Below are 22,609 nucleotides of genomic sequence, written 5' to 3' on the forward strand. Positions count from 1 at the left end.
TCCAAATTTCCTTAATAATTGTACCGAGGTGTTGTGCTACTTTTTCCTCGCCTAAAGTTCAGCTGCGATTCCATCTTCACCGTAAGATTTGTTATTCTTCAGGGATTTTATAGCTTACCGGACTCCATTTAGAGTTGGTAGACGTGATTTTTCAGGGATTTCTTCTGGAGTTTTGAATTCCGTTTACAGTTGAGAAGGTCTTCGAAACAGTATCCTAAAATGTTGGAGATTTCTTGGTCATTTGTACCCGATTTCCCAGATTTGCCACAAAAATTTCAACTTCGTGATTCGTAAGTTTTCAGATGTCTTTTGAAATATTGTTAATAGTCTCTGGTTTCGTTGAAGGGTTAGTCTTTCATACAGTCTCTTTTCGTTTCTGATGGTATAGGAGACAATTTTTCTATTTTGTATTTTTCATTTCTTCTCCTTCTATTTTTTCTTTCTTCCTTTACTGCTTGCTCAATTATTTAGACTGAATAACAACCCTGTCTCACTCCATTCCCAACCACTGCTTCCCTATCATGCCGCTTGACTCCTATAACTGCCATCTGGTTTTTGTACAAATTGTAAGTAGCCTTTCGCTCCCTGTATTTTAACCCTGCCACCTTCAAAATTTGAAAGAGAGTATTCCAGTCAACGTTGTCAAAACCTTTCTCTAAGTCTACAAATGCTAGAAACGTAGGTTTGCCTTTCCTCAATCTTTGTTCTAAGATAAGTCGTAGGGTCAGTATTCCCTCACCTGTTCCAGCATTTCTACGGAATCCAAACTGATCACCTTCTACCAGTTTTTCCATTCGTCTGTAAAGAATTCGTGTCATTATTTTGCAGCCGTAACTTATTAAATTGATAGTTCGGTAATTTTCACACCTGTCAACACCTACTTTCTTTGGGGTTGGAATTACTACATTCTCCTTGAAGTCTGAGGGTATTTCGCCTGTCTCATACATCTTGCTCACCAGATGATAGTGTTTTGTCATGGCTGACTCTCTGAAGGCTATCAGTAGTTCTAATGGGGTGTTGTCTACACCCGGGGCCTTGTTTCGACTAAGGTCTTTCAGTGCTCTGTCAAACTCTCCCCGGAGTATCATATATCCCATTTCATCTTCATCTACGTCCTCTTCCATCTCCACAATATTGCCCTCAAGTACATCGCCCTTGTATAGACCCTCTATATACTCCTTCCATCTTTCTGCTTTCTCTTCTTTGTTAGTACTGGGTTTCCATCTGAGCTCTCGATATTCTAACAAGTGGTTCTCTTTTCTCCAAAGACCTCTTTAACTTTCTGTAGGCAGTATCTAACTTACCACTACTGATATATGCCTCTACATCCTTACATTTATCCTCTAGCTATCCATACGTAGCCATGTTGCACTTCCTGTCGATCTCAGTTTTGAGACGTGTGTATTTCTTTTTACCTGCTTTACTTACTGCATTTTTATACTTTCTCCTTTCATCAGTTAAATTCAATATCTCTTCGGTTACCTAAGGATTTCTACTAGCCCTCGTCTTTTTACCTACTCGATCCTCCGCTGCCTTCACTATTTCTTCTCTAAAAGCTACTGATTCTTCTTATACTGTATTTCTTTCCGCTGCTCTTGTCAATCGTTCCATAATATTCTCTCTGAACCTGTCTACGACATCTGGTTCTTTCAGTTTACCCAGGTCCCATTTTCTTAAATTTCCGCTTTTTTGCTCTTTCTTCAGTTTTAATCTACATCTCTTAACCAATAGATTGCGGTCAGAGTCCACATCCGCCACTGGAAATATCTTAAAGTTTAAAATGTGGTTCCTAAATCTCTGTCCTACCATTATATAATCTATCTGAAACCTTCCACTGTCTCCAGGCCTCTTCCACTTATACAAGCTTCTTTCATAATTCTTAAACCAAGTGTTAGCTATAATTAAGTTGTGCTCTGTGCAAAATTCTACCAGCGAGTTTCCTCTTTCATTCCTTACCCCAATTCCATGTTCACCTATTACATTTCCTTCTCTTGCTTTTCCTACTACCGAATTCCAGTTCCCCATGACTCTTAAATTTTCGTCTGCCTTCACTATCTGAATAATTTCTTTTATCTCGTCATACATTTCATCAATTTCTTCTTCATCTGCAGAGCTAGTTGGCATATAAACTTGTACTACTATGGTAGGCGTGGGCTTTGTGTCTGTCTTGGCTACAATGATGCGTTCACTATGCTGTTCGTAGTAGCTTACCCACGCTCTTATTTTTTTTATTCATTATGAAACCTACTCCTGCATTACCCCTATTTGATTTTGTATTTATAACCCTGCATACACCTGAACAGAAGTCTTTTTCCTCCTGTCACCGAACTTCACTAATTCCCACTATATCTAACTTTAATCTGACCATTTCCCTTTCTAAATTTTCTAACCTTCCTTCCCGATTAAGGGATCTGACATTCCACGCTCCGATCCACAGAACGCCAGTTGTTTTTGCCTACACTTTAGGATACGCTAACACTGCCGCCTTTCTGCTGGCTCAATGCACCACGTGGCCTTGTTGCCTCGCCACCTTTACACTATAATCTTGCTGCTCGATGCTCACCAGGAATAATTACGCTGCACATAGTAAGCACAGTGACAGACGGCGCTGCTGGAGTGACGTTGAAGTATCGAATCACTGTTCAAGTTTCATGAAATGGGGCAATGATCGCGGCGCGAAACACAAATGAGCTTTTTATAAGCGCCTGGCGATCACCTTAGCGAGCAGCGACGTTGCAGATGAAATTGCGTCTTTAAGACACAGTGGGATTGTCTTGTTCCATCATCACTAGGCCTAGCCAGCGAGAAGCAAAGTGACAGCATTAATGCAGTTACGCACCCGTGGTTCGAGTCTCGTGCCAGCGAACAGCTTTAATCCGCCAAGAAGTTTCAGATCAGCACATACTCACTCCGTTGTAGAATCAAACTTTCATCTGGAGTGTGTCAGTTGTCCGCTGATCATGCGATCACACTGATTCTGCTGGCAAACTTTTCTGTTGTTCAGCTCGTGTCAAAGTTCTGCGCACTCGCAGTCTTGACTGAACGATGAGCTACCCTAGTAGACGGGGATGTGTGTTCAGATTCCTTGAGACACCCAAGTGCCGACCGATGTTCTCTTGAATACAAGGCATCAAATGTGTCTGACAGCGGATGACTTTCAGGTGTACGAATGGGTGATATGAACGAGTGATAGGCAACTGAAAATCTAACGTAACTGCCGACAAAATAATTTTCTGGTATCCGTAGATTTTCGTACCATATTGCAGTGCCTGTGTTATTCTGATGAGAATGCACTGTGGCAACCACAGCCGTTACGAAACACGTCAGATGAAATCGCAACCGCGAATAATGACGACCGTCGGCTGTAGAATGGAATGACGACAATCATCAGAATAACACAGGAACTGGAGTATCGCATTTATCTGCCGATACCTGGCATACGACTTTCAAGGGCAACGTCTGATCTGTACGGGAATACACATAATGGGTATGCAATTATAGATTTTAGGCGTATGGTTGACGACATATGGAAGACTGGGTCTGCCCGTGAGTCGTGCACGGATAGCCAGATGGACCGCCGGCTTTCGGCCCTGGTCGCGTCCGGACCGACTTCGTGCCCCGGACAGCACACCGCAGAGCGACACTTAAAGTAACGTTCCAGTCTGAACGTGCACGACCACGCGCTCATGAAATTGAACAATTCATTGGCGAAGAGCTACGTCTGGACCTCCAGGAAGTGATAGGTAATCACTTCTCAATCACTGGCAGTCCTGCTTATACACTCCTGGAAATTCAAATAAGAACACCGTGAATTCATTGTCCCAGGAAGGGGAAACTTTATTGACACATTCCTGGGGTCAGATACATCATATGATCACACTGACAGAACCACAGGCACATAGACACAGGCAACAGAGCATGCACAATGTCGGCACTAGTACAGTGTATATCCACCTTTCGCAGCAATGCAGGCTGCTATTCTCCGCATGGAGACGATCGTAGAGATGCTGGATGTAGACCTGTGGAACGGCTTGCCATGCCATTTCCACCTGGCGCCTCAGTTGGACCAGCGTTCGTGCTGGACGTGCAGACCGCGTGAGACGACGCTTCATCCAGTCCCAAACATGCTCAATGGGGGACAGATCCGGAGATCTTGCTGGCCAGGGTACTTGACTTACACCTTCTAGAGCACGTTGGGTGGCACGGGATACATGCGGACGTGCATTGTCCTGTTGGAACAGCAAGTTCCCTTGCCGGTCTAGGAATGGTAGAACGATGGGTTCAATGACGGTTTGGATGTACCGTGCACTATTCAGTGTCCCATCGACGATCACCAGAGGTGTACGGCCAGTGTCGGAGATCGCTCCCCACACCATGATGCCGGGTGTTGGCCCTGTGTGCCTCGGTCGTATGCAGTCCTGATTGTGGCGCTCACCTGCACGGCGCCAAACACGCATACGACCATCATTGGCACCAAGGCAGAAGCGACTCTCATCGCTGAAGACGACACGTCTACATTCGTCCCTCCATTTACTACTGTCGCGACACCACTGGAGGCGGGCTGCACGATGTTGGGGCGTGAGCGGAAGACGGCCTAACGGTGTGCGGGACCGTAGCCCAGCTTCATGGAGACGGTTGCGAATGGTCCTCGCCGATACCCCAGGAGCAACAGTGTCCCTAATTTGCTGGGAAGTGGCGGTGCGGTCCCCTACGGCACTGCGTAGGATCCTACGGTCTTGGCGTGCATCCGTGCGTCGCTGCGGTCCGGTCCCAGGTCGACGGGCACGTGCATCTTCCGCCGACCACTGGAAAAACATCGATGTACTGTGGAGACCTCACGCCCCACGTGTTGAGCAATTCGGCGGTACTTCCACCCGGCCTCCCGCATGCCCACTATACGCCCTCGCTCAAAGTCCGTCAACTGCACATACGGTTCACGTCCACGCTGTCGCGGCATGCTACCAGTGTTAAAGACTGCGATGGAGTTCCGTATGCCACGGCAAACTGGCTGACACTGACGGCGGCGGTGCACAAATGCTGCGCAGCTAGCGCCATTCGACGGCCAACACCACGGTTCCTGGTGTGTCCGCTGTGCCGTGCGTGTGATCATTGCTTGTACAGCCCTCTCGCAGTGTCCGGAGCAAGTATGGTGGGTCTGACACACCGGTGTCAATGTGTTCTTTTTTCCATTTCCAGGAGTGTATTAAGGTGACGAAGGAGGAAGCATGTGCTGAGATAGTTCGGCAACACACACACGGACACAAGCTCAAGCATTTTGATGGGCATATTGGAGAGGTAGCGGTATATCACTCTGGTTTCGATCTCCGAACAATTCGGGTCTTTGAGCTCCCCTTCAAAGTGTCGCAAGGCGTGGTCGCGAAGCTTTCCGACCTACGGCAGTGTTGTGGGGCACATCGCAGAGAAATGGCAGACGTTCACGACATTCCATGTACTGAATGGTGTCCGCCAAATCAAAAGAGAACTCTCCAAACGTGTACTATCCTATATGCTGATAGGTGGCGTGCGAGCCATCATCATGTACGATGGCCAGCCGCGGACGTGTGCTGGTTGCGGACAAGAGGGCCATGTTCGGTCAGACTGTCTCGGCCGCCATTTGCTCCAGGTCCCGAACAGTGACATATCTCCCAAAGCGACGGTGACTTCTGTACCAGACAGCTACGCCACAGCCATATGCAGCCCCAATGCGTCACTTCAGGAAGCGCCTGTCCTCCCACCAGAACTCCCCACTGGAAATGACGGTGCTGCCACCGCCTCACCTGCACCGACTCCTTCGATGGCTAGTACACCACAAACTCTCCAGAACTCTATGACCAGTCCGTCCGCTGCGATGGACACCGATGTGAGTGTGGCGCCTACTTCTGCTTTCCTTCAGACGGGCGTGACCTCGGGCATTGAACGTCCACTTTCTGATACAGAACAGCTCCTCCGAAAGCATCGGTCGCTCCGGAAACGGAAGAAGAGAAGTCAAACGCCATCCGACGACACACTTCTTCAAGTGGCATCACAGGCTGTAGATAGGATACAAGACAGTGATATCCCTGCGTCCTCCACGTCATTCCCCTTGTGCAGCCCTCTCTGTAGACAGATGGACAAAGGTTCACAAAGGTTTCACAAACTACACAGCGCATTCGTCCAGTCACCTCGACCGTATATACCTCACACGTTCCCTTGCTGCCAACACTCGACATGCCGAAGTATAGCCTCTGGCTTTCTCTGACCACGATGCCTACATCTGCGATATCGTCCTCGCCCGCCAACAGGTGTGGCACAGCCGCGGCCTGTGGAAGTTCAACGTTTCCCATCTGACTGTCCGTGATTGCCGACGGATCGTTGAGGATAAGGGGGGTCTCTGTCGTCGTCGTCGCCCAGCATACTCATACACCTTATCCTGGTGGCTATCATGCGCGAAACCAGCCAACGTAGGGCACTGATGGGATATGACAAAGGCTTCAAAGCTTGGCAAGTGAGCAACTTGGACTTTGATTATGCGGTGCTTCGTTACTGCACTTCGATGGCATTCTCTCCTGTGCGTCAGACGATAGTGCTAAAGCGCAGATCACTTCACTCATGCGACGACGCTTGGAAGGGGCCCTTGTCAGATCCTGCACGCGTGAGCATATGTCTCACGAAACGCCGTCGATGTACCTCACAGAACGCCAAAGTCGTCTTCGAGCTCTCATCCACGACCTCACCGATGCGGATACATTACGCAATGCGCCATTGATCACGCTTTGTATTTTCATTTTAGCCTGCTGTATGCTGCCGTCCCACATCCCTCAACTTTAAATGAGAAGTTGGCAGCACTTACTGTCAAAACCATGCCAGAGGATGTGGGTCAAGAACTTCAAGAACAAAGTGACCTCCGATGTAGACCTAGATGCTATCAAGGTGGGAGCTGCCAACAAGTCCCCTTGACTTGACGGCCTCCCCCTCGAATTTTACAAGTGTTTTAGTTATATTTTTGTACCTACTTGGACGTCCATCTGTCGTGAACTGACGTCACCCACCACGATGATCCCAGCCACCTTCCTTGATGGGGTCATCATCCTGGTCCCTAAGCCACATGGGCGATCACGTATCTGTGATTACCGGCCCCTCACTATACTCAACAGTCACACTTTTTACCCTTTTGTTGGCCTCATGATTCAAGAAGGCAGGTAGATACATCATCTCCCTTGATTAGACTTCGTTGGGTGGTGACTACAAGATCCATACAGCACTTTGCCGTTACAGGGAAATGATCGCGCTCGCGCGGTCACAACATTTACCTGGCGCATTAGCATCGCTAGACTTCAGTCAGTCATCGGACCGTGCCGAACATACCTTTATGGAATCGGTCCTCCAACACATGGGTTTCTGGATCGTATAGTAACATTGACAATGCGGCTCTTCAGTGGGGCGACTTCAAGAATACTCTGTAATGGTCGCATCACTGCGCCTCTAGCGATCGAGCGCTCTGTTCGTCAGGGTTGCCCACTTTCCATGGTATTGTATGCTTTGTCATTAGAGCCCATACTCCAGGGGCTTCGCCAACGCCTGGTGGGCATGACTTTGCATGGGCACCAGTTCTGTTGTACAACCTATGCGGACGATCTAGTCCTCTACTTCCGCAGTGAAGACGATGTTCGCGCGGCTCTTGCATGGGGAGGCATCGGGCAGCTCTCTTAACATTTCCAAATCGAAGGTTCTGCTCATTGGTGAGGGTTTACCTGAGAGATATGTCGCTCCTCTAAGTGTGGCCACCAGCATCCACTGTTTGGGAATTGATTTTATGGATGACCTCCGTCGTTCAGCAGCAACCAACAGTATAGGTCTCCTCCAAACGATCAGGGCTGGCCTTGTGGACCACCGGCTTGGATCCCTCGACATTGTACAGCGTGCGCAATACGTGAATGTTTACCACGCCTCACGCATCCACCATGTGGCACAAGTGCTCCCGGTTCCGATTGCCCTCGCGCGTCGTTTGTTGATGGCAATGGGATCTTTTGTCTGTATCGGGATGTTATTTAATGTTCAACACTCCTCCCTTGCCCTCCCACGGGAGCGTGGTGGAGTATGCTTATTCCATGTGCCAGACAGAGTTACGGCACTTTTTGTTAGCTCCCAACTCTAAGTCTGGCGTCGCTGCCCGTCGAGCCTTACCGGACTGCTTTTGCATGAATGCGCGACAGTCTCCATGTCAGCCCCAGTCACGGTGTCAGACATTCCACCCCTCTTTTATCACTTTCGGTACTTCTTTCTTGAATTAAGTTACGTCCTGCCTTCCCTACTCCTTCCACGTATAGTCCAGGCAAAGGCTGTAAATGACACATTGCAAATGGGTCGAACCTCCAACCCTATCGAACCCAAGTTTCCGCAGGTCATATGGCGTCGTGTGTGGAAAGCTGTCCATGCTGGTTATCTAGACACAAGCGCTCAGTCCACCTGGTATAGCACCGCCAGTGGCAAACAGGTCAACTAGTTTCGTTTGCACCGCATCTACCTCGCTGACACTGTGTTCACTGTGGTGTGGAGGACACAGACGCTCATCGATTCTCATGTGGTCCGTCGTCTGACGTCTGGAGGCCCATGCAGCGTATCTTGGCTTTCCTTACTCGACAGACACCTGCTCAGATCACTTTCCTGACGCTTTTATTCCCGGATGTAATTGATTACCCCGCAACAAAAACTAACGCTGTGAATTGGATACACGGTCATACGGTCCGCTGCCTTTTTGGCCCCTATGAGAAATTAGAACTAGCTTATTGGATGTACCTTAACGATCGACGCTGTGCACTTGTTCGCAACCTCAGATACAAGCAGTTATTTTCCAATTTTCTACGGAGCGCCTTTCATGACCCGCCTTCTCGCTGGAGCGTCCAAGCCATGTGATGCTGATGCTTTTTGTGGACATGATGTTGTGAACGCACTACAAACGGAATTTCCATTAAAATTTCGAGAAGCCACGTTTGTATGTTGCGCCAATCGGAAGGCGCTAGCGACTCCTGGAACTCTGGGACATAGACTAAAATAATAATAAAAATTAATAAATAAACAGAATAAAAAATAAAAAATAAATTAAAAATGCTAAGGCGACCGCTCGCGATAAGCGGCAAATCCGAGTTAGAGTCCCGGTCCAGCACACATTTTCATTGTCGTCATTCCATTCTACAGCCGATGGACGTTATTGTTCGCAATTGCGAATTCATCTGATGTGTAGATTTGCATTGTTCACGCTTGCCATAGGGCTGACACAGTGCTTACTGCGGCTTATTGCTAAGCTAGTTGCTCGACAAGCTCTTACGCTGATGCGTCGTTATTTTGTTGCAGGGTCCAGTGTCGTTCAGCGGCGCCGACCGCGTCGGCATCTCAGCGTTCTACCAGGTACAAGGTAAAGTAGCAGCGCTGATAACGACTGTTTATTATGATTTTGTATGTACCGGTGTTTCGAAATTCGAGCCGTATAGAGGGCAACTTTGCGCTCGAAGGCCGCAGTCCAGAATCGGTATGCCGATCAGGGAAATCGCCGTGAGCATTGAGGCAATAATGCCTGCAACGCACCAAGTTGAAGATAACTGGTAAAACACTGTCTCCTGCTGCGTGAAGAAGGCCGTAACTCCCTGATACACATCATCCTCCGACAGAAATCGTCGACCCTTCAAGGCCGCTTTCAAGGGACTGAAGGTCTGAAGGTGTGATACTCGGGGGGGTGGGGGGGGGGGGTAGGGAGGGGGGGGGGGTCTCAGGCCTATAGGGCAGTCCTCGTGTCCCCCTACAGTTGGCATAGCTTTCGCGTTATAGCATTTGCGACATGAGGACGTGCGTTTTCACTAAGCAACAGTATCCAGCACAGAACTTGATGCACCGTTCCACAACTGTGATTTTCGACAGACATGGTGCCCCATACACATTCTTGATTCTCTGATGGTTGTCAGCAGGTGTTTGTCCATCGGCGGCAAAGAAAGGAGTAACTGCATGTTAGTTCTCTTTGGACATATTTGGTAGTAACATCGCCATAGTTCACGTTTCCGCATTCACCACACGCACGCCAGAAAGACACGAGTCTCACACTAATCCCTTGCCTACATGTCGGTGCTAACAAACCCGTACAGGAGTCGCGCTACGTTGCATATACGCTGCAGCAACATCCTCAAACACAAAACTTTTGATCCCCCACTATATTTTAGACTTTTCCGAGAAGCAACAGTGAGTTAAGCTCATTTTACGTGTCTGCCTCATTTCCGGCAAATAGACATAGGAATTCACTAGGTTTAGGTAGGTATGCACGTCACAGAATAAAACCCAAATAAATAAATGTTAAAAATTTAAACGCGCTATAAAACAGAATACAATACCCACACTCAGCTGTTCTGGCTCCCATTATCTTCATCTCTTTTGAGATTCGCTAGTACTCCTTTTGCTTAATGGCTCTTACATTAAAAAAGGTAAACTGTCATCAACTCTGAGGTGGTTTTGAACACCACATTGCTTTACTAGGTATGATCTTGTCAGAGGTGGTATGCCGTTGCCTTCCTACGACCTTTGAACTGACTTATACGGGCAGCTACAGGAGGAGCTACAGTTTAACTCGGTCTCCTAATCGGGATGTTATTACGTTACATTCGGTACTCTGCGAGTTCGCTTTCTGTAAACATGCTCGTTCCAGAATATTTGCCGGCCGGGCTGGCCGCGCGGTTCTAGACGCTACAGTCTGGAAACGCGCGTCCGCTACGGTCGTAGGTTCGCATTCTGCCTCTGGCATGGATGTGCGTGATGTCCTTAGGTTAGTTAAGTTTAAGTAGTTCTAAGTTCTAGGGGACTGATGACCTCAGAAATTAAGTCTCACAGTGCTCAGAGCCATTTTTGAACCAGAATATTTTGAATATTTTTCTTCTTCATTAGCGCCTAGACTCGATAGGTTGTGTATCCGTTGACCTAACGACCTTCACCGCTGTTTGTAAAGTTATTTTCATGCAGTACAGTAATACTTAGCTGTTTGCAATAATGTTATCTTCATCCCATGCTATAATACACTCCTGGAAATGGAAAAAAGAACACATTGACACCGGTGTGTCAGACCCACCATACTTGCTCCGGACACTGCGAGAGGGCTGTACAAGCAATGATCACACGCACGGCACAGCGGACACACCAGGAACCGCGGTGTTGACCGTCGAATGGCGCTAGCTGCGCAGCATTTGTGCACCGCCGCCGTCAGTGTCAGGCAGTTTGCCGTGGCATACGGAGCTCCATCGCAGTCTTTAACACTGGTAGCATGGAGCGAAAGCGTGGACGCGAACCGTATGTGCAGCTGACGGACTTTGAGCGAGGGCGTATAGTGGGCATGCGGGAGGCCGGGTGGACGCACCGCCGAATTGCTCAACACGTGGGGCGTGAGGTCTCCGCAGTACAACGATGTTGTCGCCAGTGGTCGGCGGAAGGGGCACGTGCCCATCGACCTGGGACCGGACCACAACGACGCACGGATGCACGCCAAGACCGTAGGATCCTACGCAGTGCCGTAGGGGACCGCACCGCCACTTCCCAGCAAATTAGGGACACTGTTGCTCCTGGGGTATCGGCCAGGACCATTCGCAACCGTCTCCATGAAGCTGGGCTACGGTCCCGCACACCGTTAGGCCGTCTTCCGCTCACGCCCCAACATCGTGCAGCCCGCCTCCAGTGGTGTCGCGACAGGCGTGAATGGAGGGACGAATGGAGACGTGTCGTCTTCAGCGATGAGAGTCGCTTCTGCCTTGGTGCCAATGATGGTCGTATGCGTGTTTGGCGCCGTGCAGGTGAGCGCCACAATCAGGACTGCATACGACCGAGGCACACAGGGCCAACACCCGGCATCATGGTGTGGGGAGCGATCTCCTACACTGGCCGTACACCTCTGGTGATCGTCGAGGGGACACTGAATAGTGCACGGTACATACAAACCGTCATCGAACCCATCGTTCTACCATTCCTAGACCGGGAACTTGCTGTTCCAACAGGACAATGCACGTCCGCATGTATCCCGTGCCACCCAACGTGCTCTAGAAGGTGTAAGTCAACTGCCCTGGCCAGCCAGATCTCCTGATCTGTCCCCCATTGAGCATGTTTGGGACTGGATGAAGCGTCGTCTCACGCGGTCTGCACGTCCAGCACGAACGCTGGTCCAACTGAGGCGCCAGGTGGAAATGGCATGGCAATCCGTTCCACAGGACTACATCCAGCATCTCTACGATCGTCTCCATGGAAGAATAGCAGCCTGCATTGCTGCGAAAGGTGGATATACACTGTACTAGTGCCGACATTGTGCATGCTCTGTTGCCTGTGTCTATGTGCCTGTGGTTCTGTGAGTGTAATCAGGTGATGTATCTGACCCCAGGAATGTGTCAATAAAGTTTCCCCTTCCTGGGACAACGAATTCACGGTGTTCTTATTTCAACTTCCAGGAGTGTATATTGGTTCTCAGGTTTTACGTCCCACGATTTTTCAGCTACACTTTAATTCTGCACCAGTTACTGTATTGCTATCTCCGTTCTTGATAATTCAATAGTTTCTGTCGCATTCCAGGAAGAATATATTAAACTAAAAAAGAAGCACGAAACATATTCTAATTGTAGTTTTCAGTTTTTGTATCGTTCATTTCAGCTGCTCTGTTTTCCATTGCTCTGTAGATTCATAACATTTCTTACTCATTTTAGTTATTTCTCAGACTCACTGCCAAGGCAGGCGTGGGAACGAAACAGCGATTAATTGTTTCCAAATTGAATTTGCTTTCAGCAGCGAACTGTGCACTGATATAAAACTTCGTCGCAGATTAAAACTGTGTGCCTGGCTGGAATTCAAACCTGAGAGATAAGGTACTGGCGAAAGGAAAGCTGTGAGGAAGGGTTATGAGTCATGCTCGGGTAGCTCAGTTGGTAGGGCACTTGCCCTCGAAAGGCAAAGGGCCCATGTCCGAGTTTTAATCTGCCAGGAAGTTTTGAACGAGTAATTACAACAGCGAAACTCTGAATAGTGAAAGTTATAAATGACAGTAACTTAATTATTCAGGATGACGAATAAATACTATTACGAAATAGTTTTTTATACATAGGGCACTGTTATGTATCGAAGTGTATCGAGAGCGTTCGTGGGTTTCATATTGTCATAAACGTGGCAAGCGCATCTCTCGATCATTCCAAAGAGCGGTTTTATGTAGGACTGCGTTTTGTTACCTCCATCACGTGCCGAAACTACCGTCTTTGCGAAATAGATACTGTCTTTAGGACGATAACTTATGTAATAACACACAGGAGTGGTGCACAAATGGAACGACGGGAAGTACTGTTGCTGGAAACCATCATAAACGACTTACAATGGCCGGTTGTTATGTGGAATTCACATATAATTTGACTGATATCGTGTTCACGGCGTTGACATGAGCTGCTGAAATACGAGGCGTGTGTTTGAAGGAAATATCGTTTTGAAATGAAAACAAAACAAGTAGGCTTTTTACATGAAAACCTGCACTTTATTCTACTTTTCTGCAAAACTCCCGCCAATATTAAGCCACATATCGTACCGTACAACCAGCTTTGAATAACATCCACGTAGGAATCTGCTGCCTGAGTACAACTTTAGATAATTTAAAGGTTCTGTAAAAATTGCATAAAGCACATTCCTTGACACTTCTGATCGATGAGATGGTACCGAAATGGGTGAGAGCTTTAAAATGTGATTTATGAATGTGCATGAAGAGGAACGAAGTGGGCTATTTTCAGTCATTAATGATGATCTGGTGCAGAAAGTTGATGAAAAAATGAGAGAGAACAGATTCTTTACGATTTCGACTTTGTGTGATGAGTTTCCTCAGGTGTCAAGAAGCGTGCTTATTCAATTGCTACTGAACGTTTAAATTGTCGGAAATTATGCTCAAGCTGTAGATTTGCAAGAGGATTGTATTCAAAGCTGGCTGTACGACACGATATGTGCATTAAGATTGGTGAGAAGTATGTAGAAAAGTAGGTTAATGTACAGCCTTTCACGTAAAAGTAAAATAGCTAGGAAAAGTGTACCTGTTTTGTACCTGTTTGTTACTCATTAAAAAACACGCCTCGCATAAACTGGAATATTTATAGTTTATGGGCAGCCTAGTAATAGCTTTTTCAGTAACAGTAAATTTAATGTCAGGACTCTGTACAAAAATGTTAGAAACACAACACTTTCGGAAGCCTATTCTTAATTCACCATATGCCAAAGTGGGTTAATCTCTAGCTCATCTTTTCGATCTCACGATGACAGGAACTGATCATGACATAGACTTCACGGATGGTCAGCCTGAGACTGCCGTCATACGAACGCCGAAACATTGACGAGCAACGTCGTTATAAGGCTGCTACGTTTTACAAATCAGTATGGCAGAGTTTTAGAGGACTTAAGATCAAATGAGACAGAAGGCATAGGCCACTTTCCGCCAGAATTTCTAAAATCATTGGGGGAAGTGGCAACAAAACCACCATTCACGTTGGTGTGTAGAATGCGTGAGTCTGGCGATGTACTACTTGACTTTCAGAAAAATATCATCCACACATTTCCGAAGACTGCAAGAGTTAACAAGTGTGACAATTATCGCACAATCAGCTTAACAGCTCATGCATCCTACTTGCTGACGAGAAAAATATACAGCAGAATAGAAAAGAAAATTGAGGATGTGTTAGATGACGAACAGTTTGGCCTTTGAAACAGTAAAGCCACCAGAGGGGTAGTTCTGACGTTACGGTTGATAATGGTGTAAGATATTCATAATTCTGAGGAAAATAGGGTTAAGTTATAGGGACAGAACGGTAATATACAACTTGTACAAGAACCAACAGCGAGTAGTTAGAGTGGAAGACGAAGAATGAAGTACTCGGATTAAAAGGGGTGTAAGAGAGAGATGTAGTCTTTCGTCCCTATTGCTCAATTTATACAGCGAATAAGCAGTGTTGGAAATAAAGGAGAGCTTCAGGAGTAGAATTAAAATTCAAGATGGAAGGATATCAGCGATAAGATTCGCCGATGACATTTATGTCTTCAGTGATATGCTGAACGAAATGAACAGTCTAATGACCTACAGAATATGATCAGAGAATAAATAGGAGAAAGGCGAAAGTAATGAGAAGTAGCAAAAGTGAGAACTGTGAGAAACTTACCATCAGGATTGATGGTCATAAGGTAGATGAAGTTAAGGAATTCTGCGATCTACGGAGCAAAATAACCCATGGCGGACGGAGCAAGGAGGACATAAAAAGGGCATTCCAGATCAAGAGAAGTCCACTGGTATCAGACATAGACCATAATCTGAGGAGTAAATATCTGAGAATGTCCGTATCTAGCACAGCATTGAACGGCAGTGAAGCATTGACTGTGGGAAAACCTGAATAGAAGAGAATCAAAACATTTGAGATGTGGGGCTACAGACGCATGTTGAAGATAAGGTAAACTGATGAGGTAAAGAATGAGGAGGTCCTACACAGAATCGCAGAGGAAAGCATTGACAAGACATCAGGGAATAACGTCAGTGGTACTAGAGGAAGCTGCAGGGAGTAAAAACTTAGAGGAAGACAGTGATTTTACTACATCCAGCGTATAATTGTGGTCGTATGTTTGCAGGTGCTAGTATAAGGGGAAGACGTTGGCACAGTAGGGGAATTCGTGGCGAGCCTGATGAGTCAGGACTATGATGACTAAAGAAAAAATAAATAAATAATATGAGCGCAACCGACTTTATCGGCTAAATTTTCCGACGTCGCACGGTGTCCGACGAAATTCTAATCTTCTTCGACCGTTTCTAGCGGTGTTACCTTGGAGCACGAGATAGATTAATGGAAATTACTAATCCTGTTTTGCTGGTGTTAAAACATTCGAATATAAAAATTAGAGTAGGTTGAGTATGTTTCTGGAGACAACTTGTAAGATATTACGTTACTTATGGAAAAAAAAAACTTTTCACATGGTGTTTCACGGCACACCGTTTCGCAGTTGATTTTGAAAGATAGTTTTCAAGTGAAAAACTCTGTTACTTCACTTTCGGTAGTGTAATGTTTTAACTTTGTAACAAACTACTTAACTGGTGACTATTTACCACTCTCATCTCAAAATCTCATCTTTAAGCAAGTACATTCACTTTAAAACTGAGCCATTGACTTCTAATTGACGTAGGGTGATTACATTCCTGCGGCTGGTACTCCTAATCATTTTAGTTGTTATTAATTTCAAATGCAGTTTTCTAGAGTAGAATTGATTTTAATTAGCAAATCTCATTACTGCATATTACCTTGTCATACAGCAACGTAATAAACCCGTCTTCCAAGAGATTGGGCTTGCAAGAGGTGCCCCTCTTACTGACCTTCCAGTGTATACATGACTAACTTCGAGCATCAATATGTTCACCAATCCCCAGAGCACAGTGAGAGGGTTAATTTGTATTGTCGATACGTAGATGATGTATTTCTGCTACATAGAGCGCCAAACAACGGAGCAAAATAATCCATGACGGAAGGAGCAAGGAGGACATAAGAATCGGTCTAGCACTCGCAAAAAGGACTTTCCAGGTCAAGAGAAGTCTACTGGTATCATACATAGACCTCAATCCGAAGAATAAATTTCTGAGAATGTATGTTTCTAGCACAGCATTGTACGGCAGTGACACATGGACTGTGGGGTAGCGTCTGAACTCCCTGTGGGATGAAATTTAACTTTCAGTGGAACTTAGTGCGGATAATTCCTTACCGTGCTAGTACCTACGTATAACTTTAGAAGGAGCTACTTCCCCTTCTCATATTTTCCCGAAGTCGTCTACTACTACTAGGATGCTTATCCATCAACCCTCTAATCTTCCTATGAAGTACCAAATGGCAGCTTATAGGGCACTGATATGCTACTTACACAGCGTACCGCTTAGAAAGGAAACATTTCAACGAGAATAACGCACTATTAAGTACACAAGCTGATTGTTACTAACGCTGAAGAACCTCCGAAGCGGCGTAGATGACGCTGAGACAAGTAATTTCATATGAGACACATGCACTCGCAAATGTCGGGACACACTCCAAAACCGTATGAGAAATGTTGAGCATGTGACGTCAGCAAATGATATACCTCACCAACAATTGTGAAATGGTGTCTCTATTGTGGTTCCAGGCTGTCGCGGATGCAGATGGCAGTCATGTTGAACAACATTTATAACACAGAACGAAAACTTGGCGCGCAATTAACAAATGGTCCCTTGTCATGTGGAAACTGAAATGTGTTTCCTTCAATGGTTTATACGTTGTTTCCCTTCCGAATGTCCTTAAAAACGTTTTCAAAAAGGTTCAGTGTCCTGGTATCATTAGTTTTTGATGGATGCCATCTCAAGTAGCAAACGTTTAATTATAACTAACCTGCAACAGGCACTAGATGTCTATGCTCGATCAAACATCCCGTAAATACTGGTCGGTGGTTTGCGGAGGTGGTGTTGAAACCCGATGGCGTCCATGTGATCCATCGGGTTCATATCAGGTGAAATTTTAGTCAAGATATCAACGTGAAAGTTCATTATCTTGCTCATCAAACCAATGAACCATGACTCTGGTCTTTTGATACAGACAGTTATCCTGCTGGAAGACGACATCATATTTGGGTGAAACATCAACCAAGAAGGGGTACAGGTAGTCCGCAACAATGTTCCCGTAGTCCACAGCTGTTAAAGCTAGTTTCAAGGAATACCAAGTGCCGTCCCCCATAGTATTAGTATTACAACGATCTGCGTCCATTGCGCCGTGTACGTTTGAAGCATGTGTTCCCCCACATGCGATCGTCTACATGACGTAACAAGAAACGTGCTTCACCAGACCAGACGACACGTTTCCACTGATCAGCGGACTCTTTGTGATCCCACGCCCTTTGAAACCGCAGTTGACAATGCCTTTAGGTCAACAAGGGACCACGTTGGGCTGACTGCTGTGGAGACACAAGTTCGACCCATGGACGACATCGTAATAAGCATCTCTGGTGTATAGAAACAACTGAAGGAGAAGAAAACTAATACGTCACCAGGTCCGGATGGAATCTCAGTTCGGTTTCCCAAAGAATGCTCTACAGCATTGGTCCTGTACTTAGCTTGCATTTATCGTAAATATCTTTCTCCTGCCCAGCGCAAAGTGCCAAGCGACTAGAAAAAATCGCAGATTACTCTATCAATAAGAAGGGCAAAAGAACGGACCCGCAGAATTACAGACCAATGTCCCTAATATCCGTTTGTTGCGGAATCCGTGAATGTATTCTCGGTTCGAATATAATAAATTTGGTTGAAACCGAAATGCCTATGTCCACGAATCAGCATGGTTTTAGGATGCATCGCTTATGCAAAACTCAGACTGCCCTTTTTTTACGTGACATACAGCGAACTATGGATGAAGGACGAAAGGCAGGTTCTTATTTCTAGATTTCCACAAAGCGTTTGACGCGTTCCCAACTACAGGTTGTTAAAGAAGGTACGAGCATATGGATGACATTCACAGATATGTGAGTGGCTCGAAGACTTCTTATGTTATGGAACCCAGTATATTGTTCTTGAAGGCATGTGTTCATTAGGGACAAGGGTACCATCCGGAGTGCCCCAGGGAAGTGGGATAGCACCGCTATTATTCTGTATATACATAAATAAGTTGGCGGACAGAGTGGGCAGCAATCTTCGACTGTTTTCCGAGTAATGGTATGTAATATGGCAAAGTGTCGAAATTGAATGACTGTAGGGAGATGCAAATAACTTAGACAAAATTTCTAGTTGGTATGATGAATGGCAGCCAGCCATAAATGTGGAAAAATGTATGTTAATGCGGATGAGTAGGAAGATCAAACCTGCAATGTTCAGACACAGTGTGACATAGTCACCTCGTTTAAATATCTGGACATAACGATGAAAAGCGATATGAAATCAAACTAGCATGTGACGATTGTGGTAGGAAAGGCAAATAATAGACTTAGGTTTATTGGGAGAATTCTGGGAAAGTGGGGGTTCATCTGTAAAGGAGGCTCCATATGGGTCGCTAGTGCGACCTATTCTTGAGTACTGCTATAGTGTCTGTGATCCAGTTCAGAGGGCGGATGCTAGATTTGATACTGGTAGGTTCTAACAACACCCAGATGTTATGGATATGCTGCGGGAACTCAAATGGGAATCGCTGGAGCGATATAGACGTTCTTTTCGAGAAACACGATTCAGAAAATTGGAGAACCGGCATTTTATGGTGACTAAAGGACGATTCTACATCTACTAAAATACGTTGCAAGTAAGGACTGAGAAGATGCGATAAATTAGGGCTCATACGAAGGCATACAGTAGTTTTTCCCTCGTTCTATTTGCGAGTAGCACAGGAAAGCAAGTGTTTAGTCGTAGTACCACGTGCCCTAGCGGATATGGAGGAGCACGTGGTCAACACACCGCTCTCCCGGCCGTATGTCAGTTTAAAGAGACCGCAGGCGCCACTTCTCAGTCAAGTAGCTCCTCAGTTTATCTCCCAAGGACTGAGTGCGGCCCGCTTTCCAGCAGCCCTTGTTGGTACGGATGGTCACCCATCCAAGTGCTAGCCCAGCCCGACAGTACATAACTTCGCTGATCTGACGGGAACCGGTATTTTAGAATTTGATAACATACACCAAAACAAGAAAAAGATGTCTGCTAAACATAGGCTCTAAAATACGCACATTATTAGCTATGAACACTTTTTCATCTTCGATACAATGAAACACATCTCCTCTACTGAAAAATCTTTGGTTTCCATAACTCTGGAGCAGGAGATATATACCAAACAATGTATACCAAATATATACAGTAAATATGGGCTCTAAAATGCATGCCTAAAGAACTAGGGACCTTGTGAATCTTCGTAGTACCGGATGAAAAACACTTGGGACATTCGCTTCGACACTGTAGTGGGTTCTTGCAAACCCAAATTTATTTGTGGACGTGGTCGAATGGATACTACAACCCGCACAAAATATTAAATAACTTTATTAAAATATGAACAATGTGAAATACTGAACTGGAAAAGAATCCGTGTCCACTGGAACGACATGTGGATTTGTTCCTGTCTCTAAACACTGTTAGTAAACACTTGGTATAATACAGAATGATAGTCTCATCTCAATGTTCAGTTGACTATAATCTTCGATATACATTTTTGCCTTCTAATGCGACTCGCGTTGCTGGATGTGAAATAGGACGATGGTATCCTCGTAGGCGATGATTAGTGAACGGGTGAGTGGGACTGCGCTGTTACTTAAGTAATCTTCCGGCTGTGGCTGCATATGCAATTTCTTGGGGGCGTGACAAAGCCGATGTCTCTCACTCGGTGCTGCCTGTCCTTAATTGTTGAAATGGATCTGAGCATTACGGGACTTAACATCTGAGGTCATCAGTCCCCTAGAACGTAAACTACTTAAATCTAACTAACCTAAGGACATCACACACATCCATGCCCGATGCAGGATTCGAACCTACGACCGTAGCAGTTGCGCGGTTCCGGACTGAAGCGCCTAGAATCGCTCGGCCACAGCGGCTGGCCCTTAATTGTGGTTCCGTCATGAGGTACCAACTTTGACATGGGACCTCACTCTTCGGACAAGACAGGATGAAACACATCTCTTTTATTGAAAGAGGGTCCCACAGTACTTAAAGTATGCACTTTAGAACCCTAGTTTACTGGACTTTTTGTTTCTGTGGTCCATGCTACTTCATGTATTACCACAGGGTGTCTTGAAATCAAGTTTATATTTGAAGAGCTCTATGCACATGCGCATCAAATCTGAAGAGAGTGGGAGAGAGGGGGAGGGGTTATGTTCATTGCATGCATGGCCTTCAGGAATTCAGTCGATATGGAGCACTTCTCGGGAGCCTACCGCGCCTTCTTTATGATTCGGCGACTGTGCGACGGAGGAAGTTTTGCAGTGATCGTGGACTGCATAATGTAAATGATGCTCCAAGTGTTCCTCTTATCCGGAAATGAATCAAAGCGTTGAGTAAACCGTTGGCCAAACCTAAATCTGGACGATCAAGGTAATCGAGAACGGGCGAATCCGTGGAGAGTGTAAATCGGCCTGTTCGTGATTATCCTAACGTCTCCATTTGTAAGTACTTTAAATGTGCATAGATCATGACTGAACCGAATTCTACGGAAACAACTTAAACTGCACCATTACAAAATCCCGTTGGTGCAAGAATTAGATCTTCAGGATGCCGGAGATAGGCTGTAGTTCTTTAACAACATCTTGTTTTTTGACGAGTCTCATTTTCGCCTGTGTGGTCAGCTCAATAGCTAAAATTGCCGCTACTGGAGTGCAACATCTAAAAAGAAGCAATATAAACTTTCGCCAAAAGTTACTGTATGGGTTGTTATGTCGGTTCGAGGAATAATTGGTTATGTCGGTTCGAGGAACAATTAGTCCGTAGTTTTATAAGGACGAGAGCGGTCGTGCAGTTACAGTGAATTTGGTACATTAGATGACGATATCAAGTTTGTGCCTGAACTGTAAAACTGACATGGTTATAACGAAAGAACGTGGTTTTAGCACAACGAAGCTAGAGCACACACAATCGTGAAATTTTCCCTGATAAATTGATTTCCAGCAGGGGTGACATAAACTGGCCCCAATGTAGTTCACATTTGAGTCCCATGGATTTCTTGTTATGGGGATGCGTCAAATCACACTTTAGACTGATAATCCGACTTCTGTGGAGCAATTGAAAAATATGTCTGAAGACAAGTGGCGGCTATGCCAGTATCTACACGCCGATCCGTCACGCAAAATTTTGTTCATCGTTTAAATGAGGGACGTAGTTGTGCTGGATTGCATGTAACCCCCTAATGCCGAGTGTCGCGAATTCGCATCATATCAGCGCTGCGCTAATAACTGCAAGGTTAACTGTTTTTGAATGCCGCTGCCGGTAGATGCTGATTCTTCTTGGAGCTACCAGTGCTTCTGACAAGTGCTGCACCCTAATGACTATTTCGAGTACCTCTAAAGCTTTCGAAAATCTCATTACACTGAACGGCATTAACTGTCTTTTATTAGTACTATCAGTTTCAGCCCTAAACCATAATTTGGTATGAAAATATCACTTAAAACATTTAATTTGTCATTAATATTGAAACAGAAAGCATTGAATATTTTATTTCACATGAAACGTGTAATAAAAAATCATTCATAGAATTTAGAAGTGCAGCAATTGTCCTAGTCATATGAGATGACAAGGACATATCCGATATGAATAGGACGACTGCTGCACTTGGAAATCCTGTGAATGAGTTTCTTATTAAATGTTTCATTTGGCTTAAAATAATCAATGTCAATGCTTTTTGTTTCAGTACTCATGACAAATGAAATGGTTTAAGTGATTTTCATACCAGATGATGGCTTACGTCCGAAACCATTAGTACTAATAACCAGCCAGTGTGGCCGAGCGGTTGTAGGTGCTTCACTCTGGAACCGCGCGACTCCTGAAGTTGCAGGTTCGAATCCTGCCTCGGACATGAATGTGTGTGATCTCCTTAGGTTAGTTAGGTTTACGTAGTTCTAAGTTCCAGGGAACTGATGATCTCAGATATTAAGT

The 22,609-nt window shown here is 45.6% G+C and overlaps 1 protein-coding gene across 1 annotated transcript in view; it reads left to right on the forward strand.

The window, feature by feature from the left end:
• Positions 1–22,609, forward strand: part of LOC126278518 (uncharacterized) — an 867,389-nt gene that overhangs the window by 694,685 nt on the left and 150,095 nt on the right. Inside the window, exon 9 of the mRNA XM_049978683.1 lies at positions 9,331–9,391. Within this exon, the coding sequence (XP_049834640.1) occupies positions 9,331–9,391 (61 nt within the window). The remainder of the gene's footprint in view (positions 1–9,330; positions 9,392–22,609) is intronic.

The sequence above is a fragment of the Schistocerca gregaria genome, chromosome 6, assembly GCF_023897955.1.
Source record: "Schistocerca gregaria isolate iqSchGreg1 chromosome 6, iqSchGreg1.2, whole genome shotgun sequence".
Taxonomy (NCBI): Eukaryota; Metazoa; Arthropoda; class Insecta; order Orthoptera; family Acrididae; genus Schistocerca; species Schistocerca gregaria.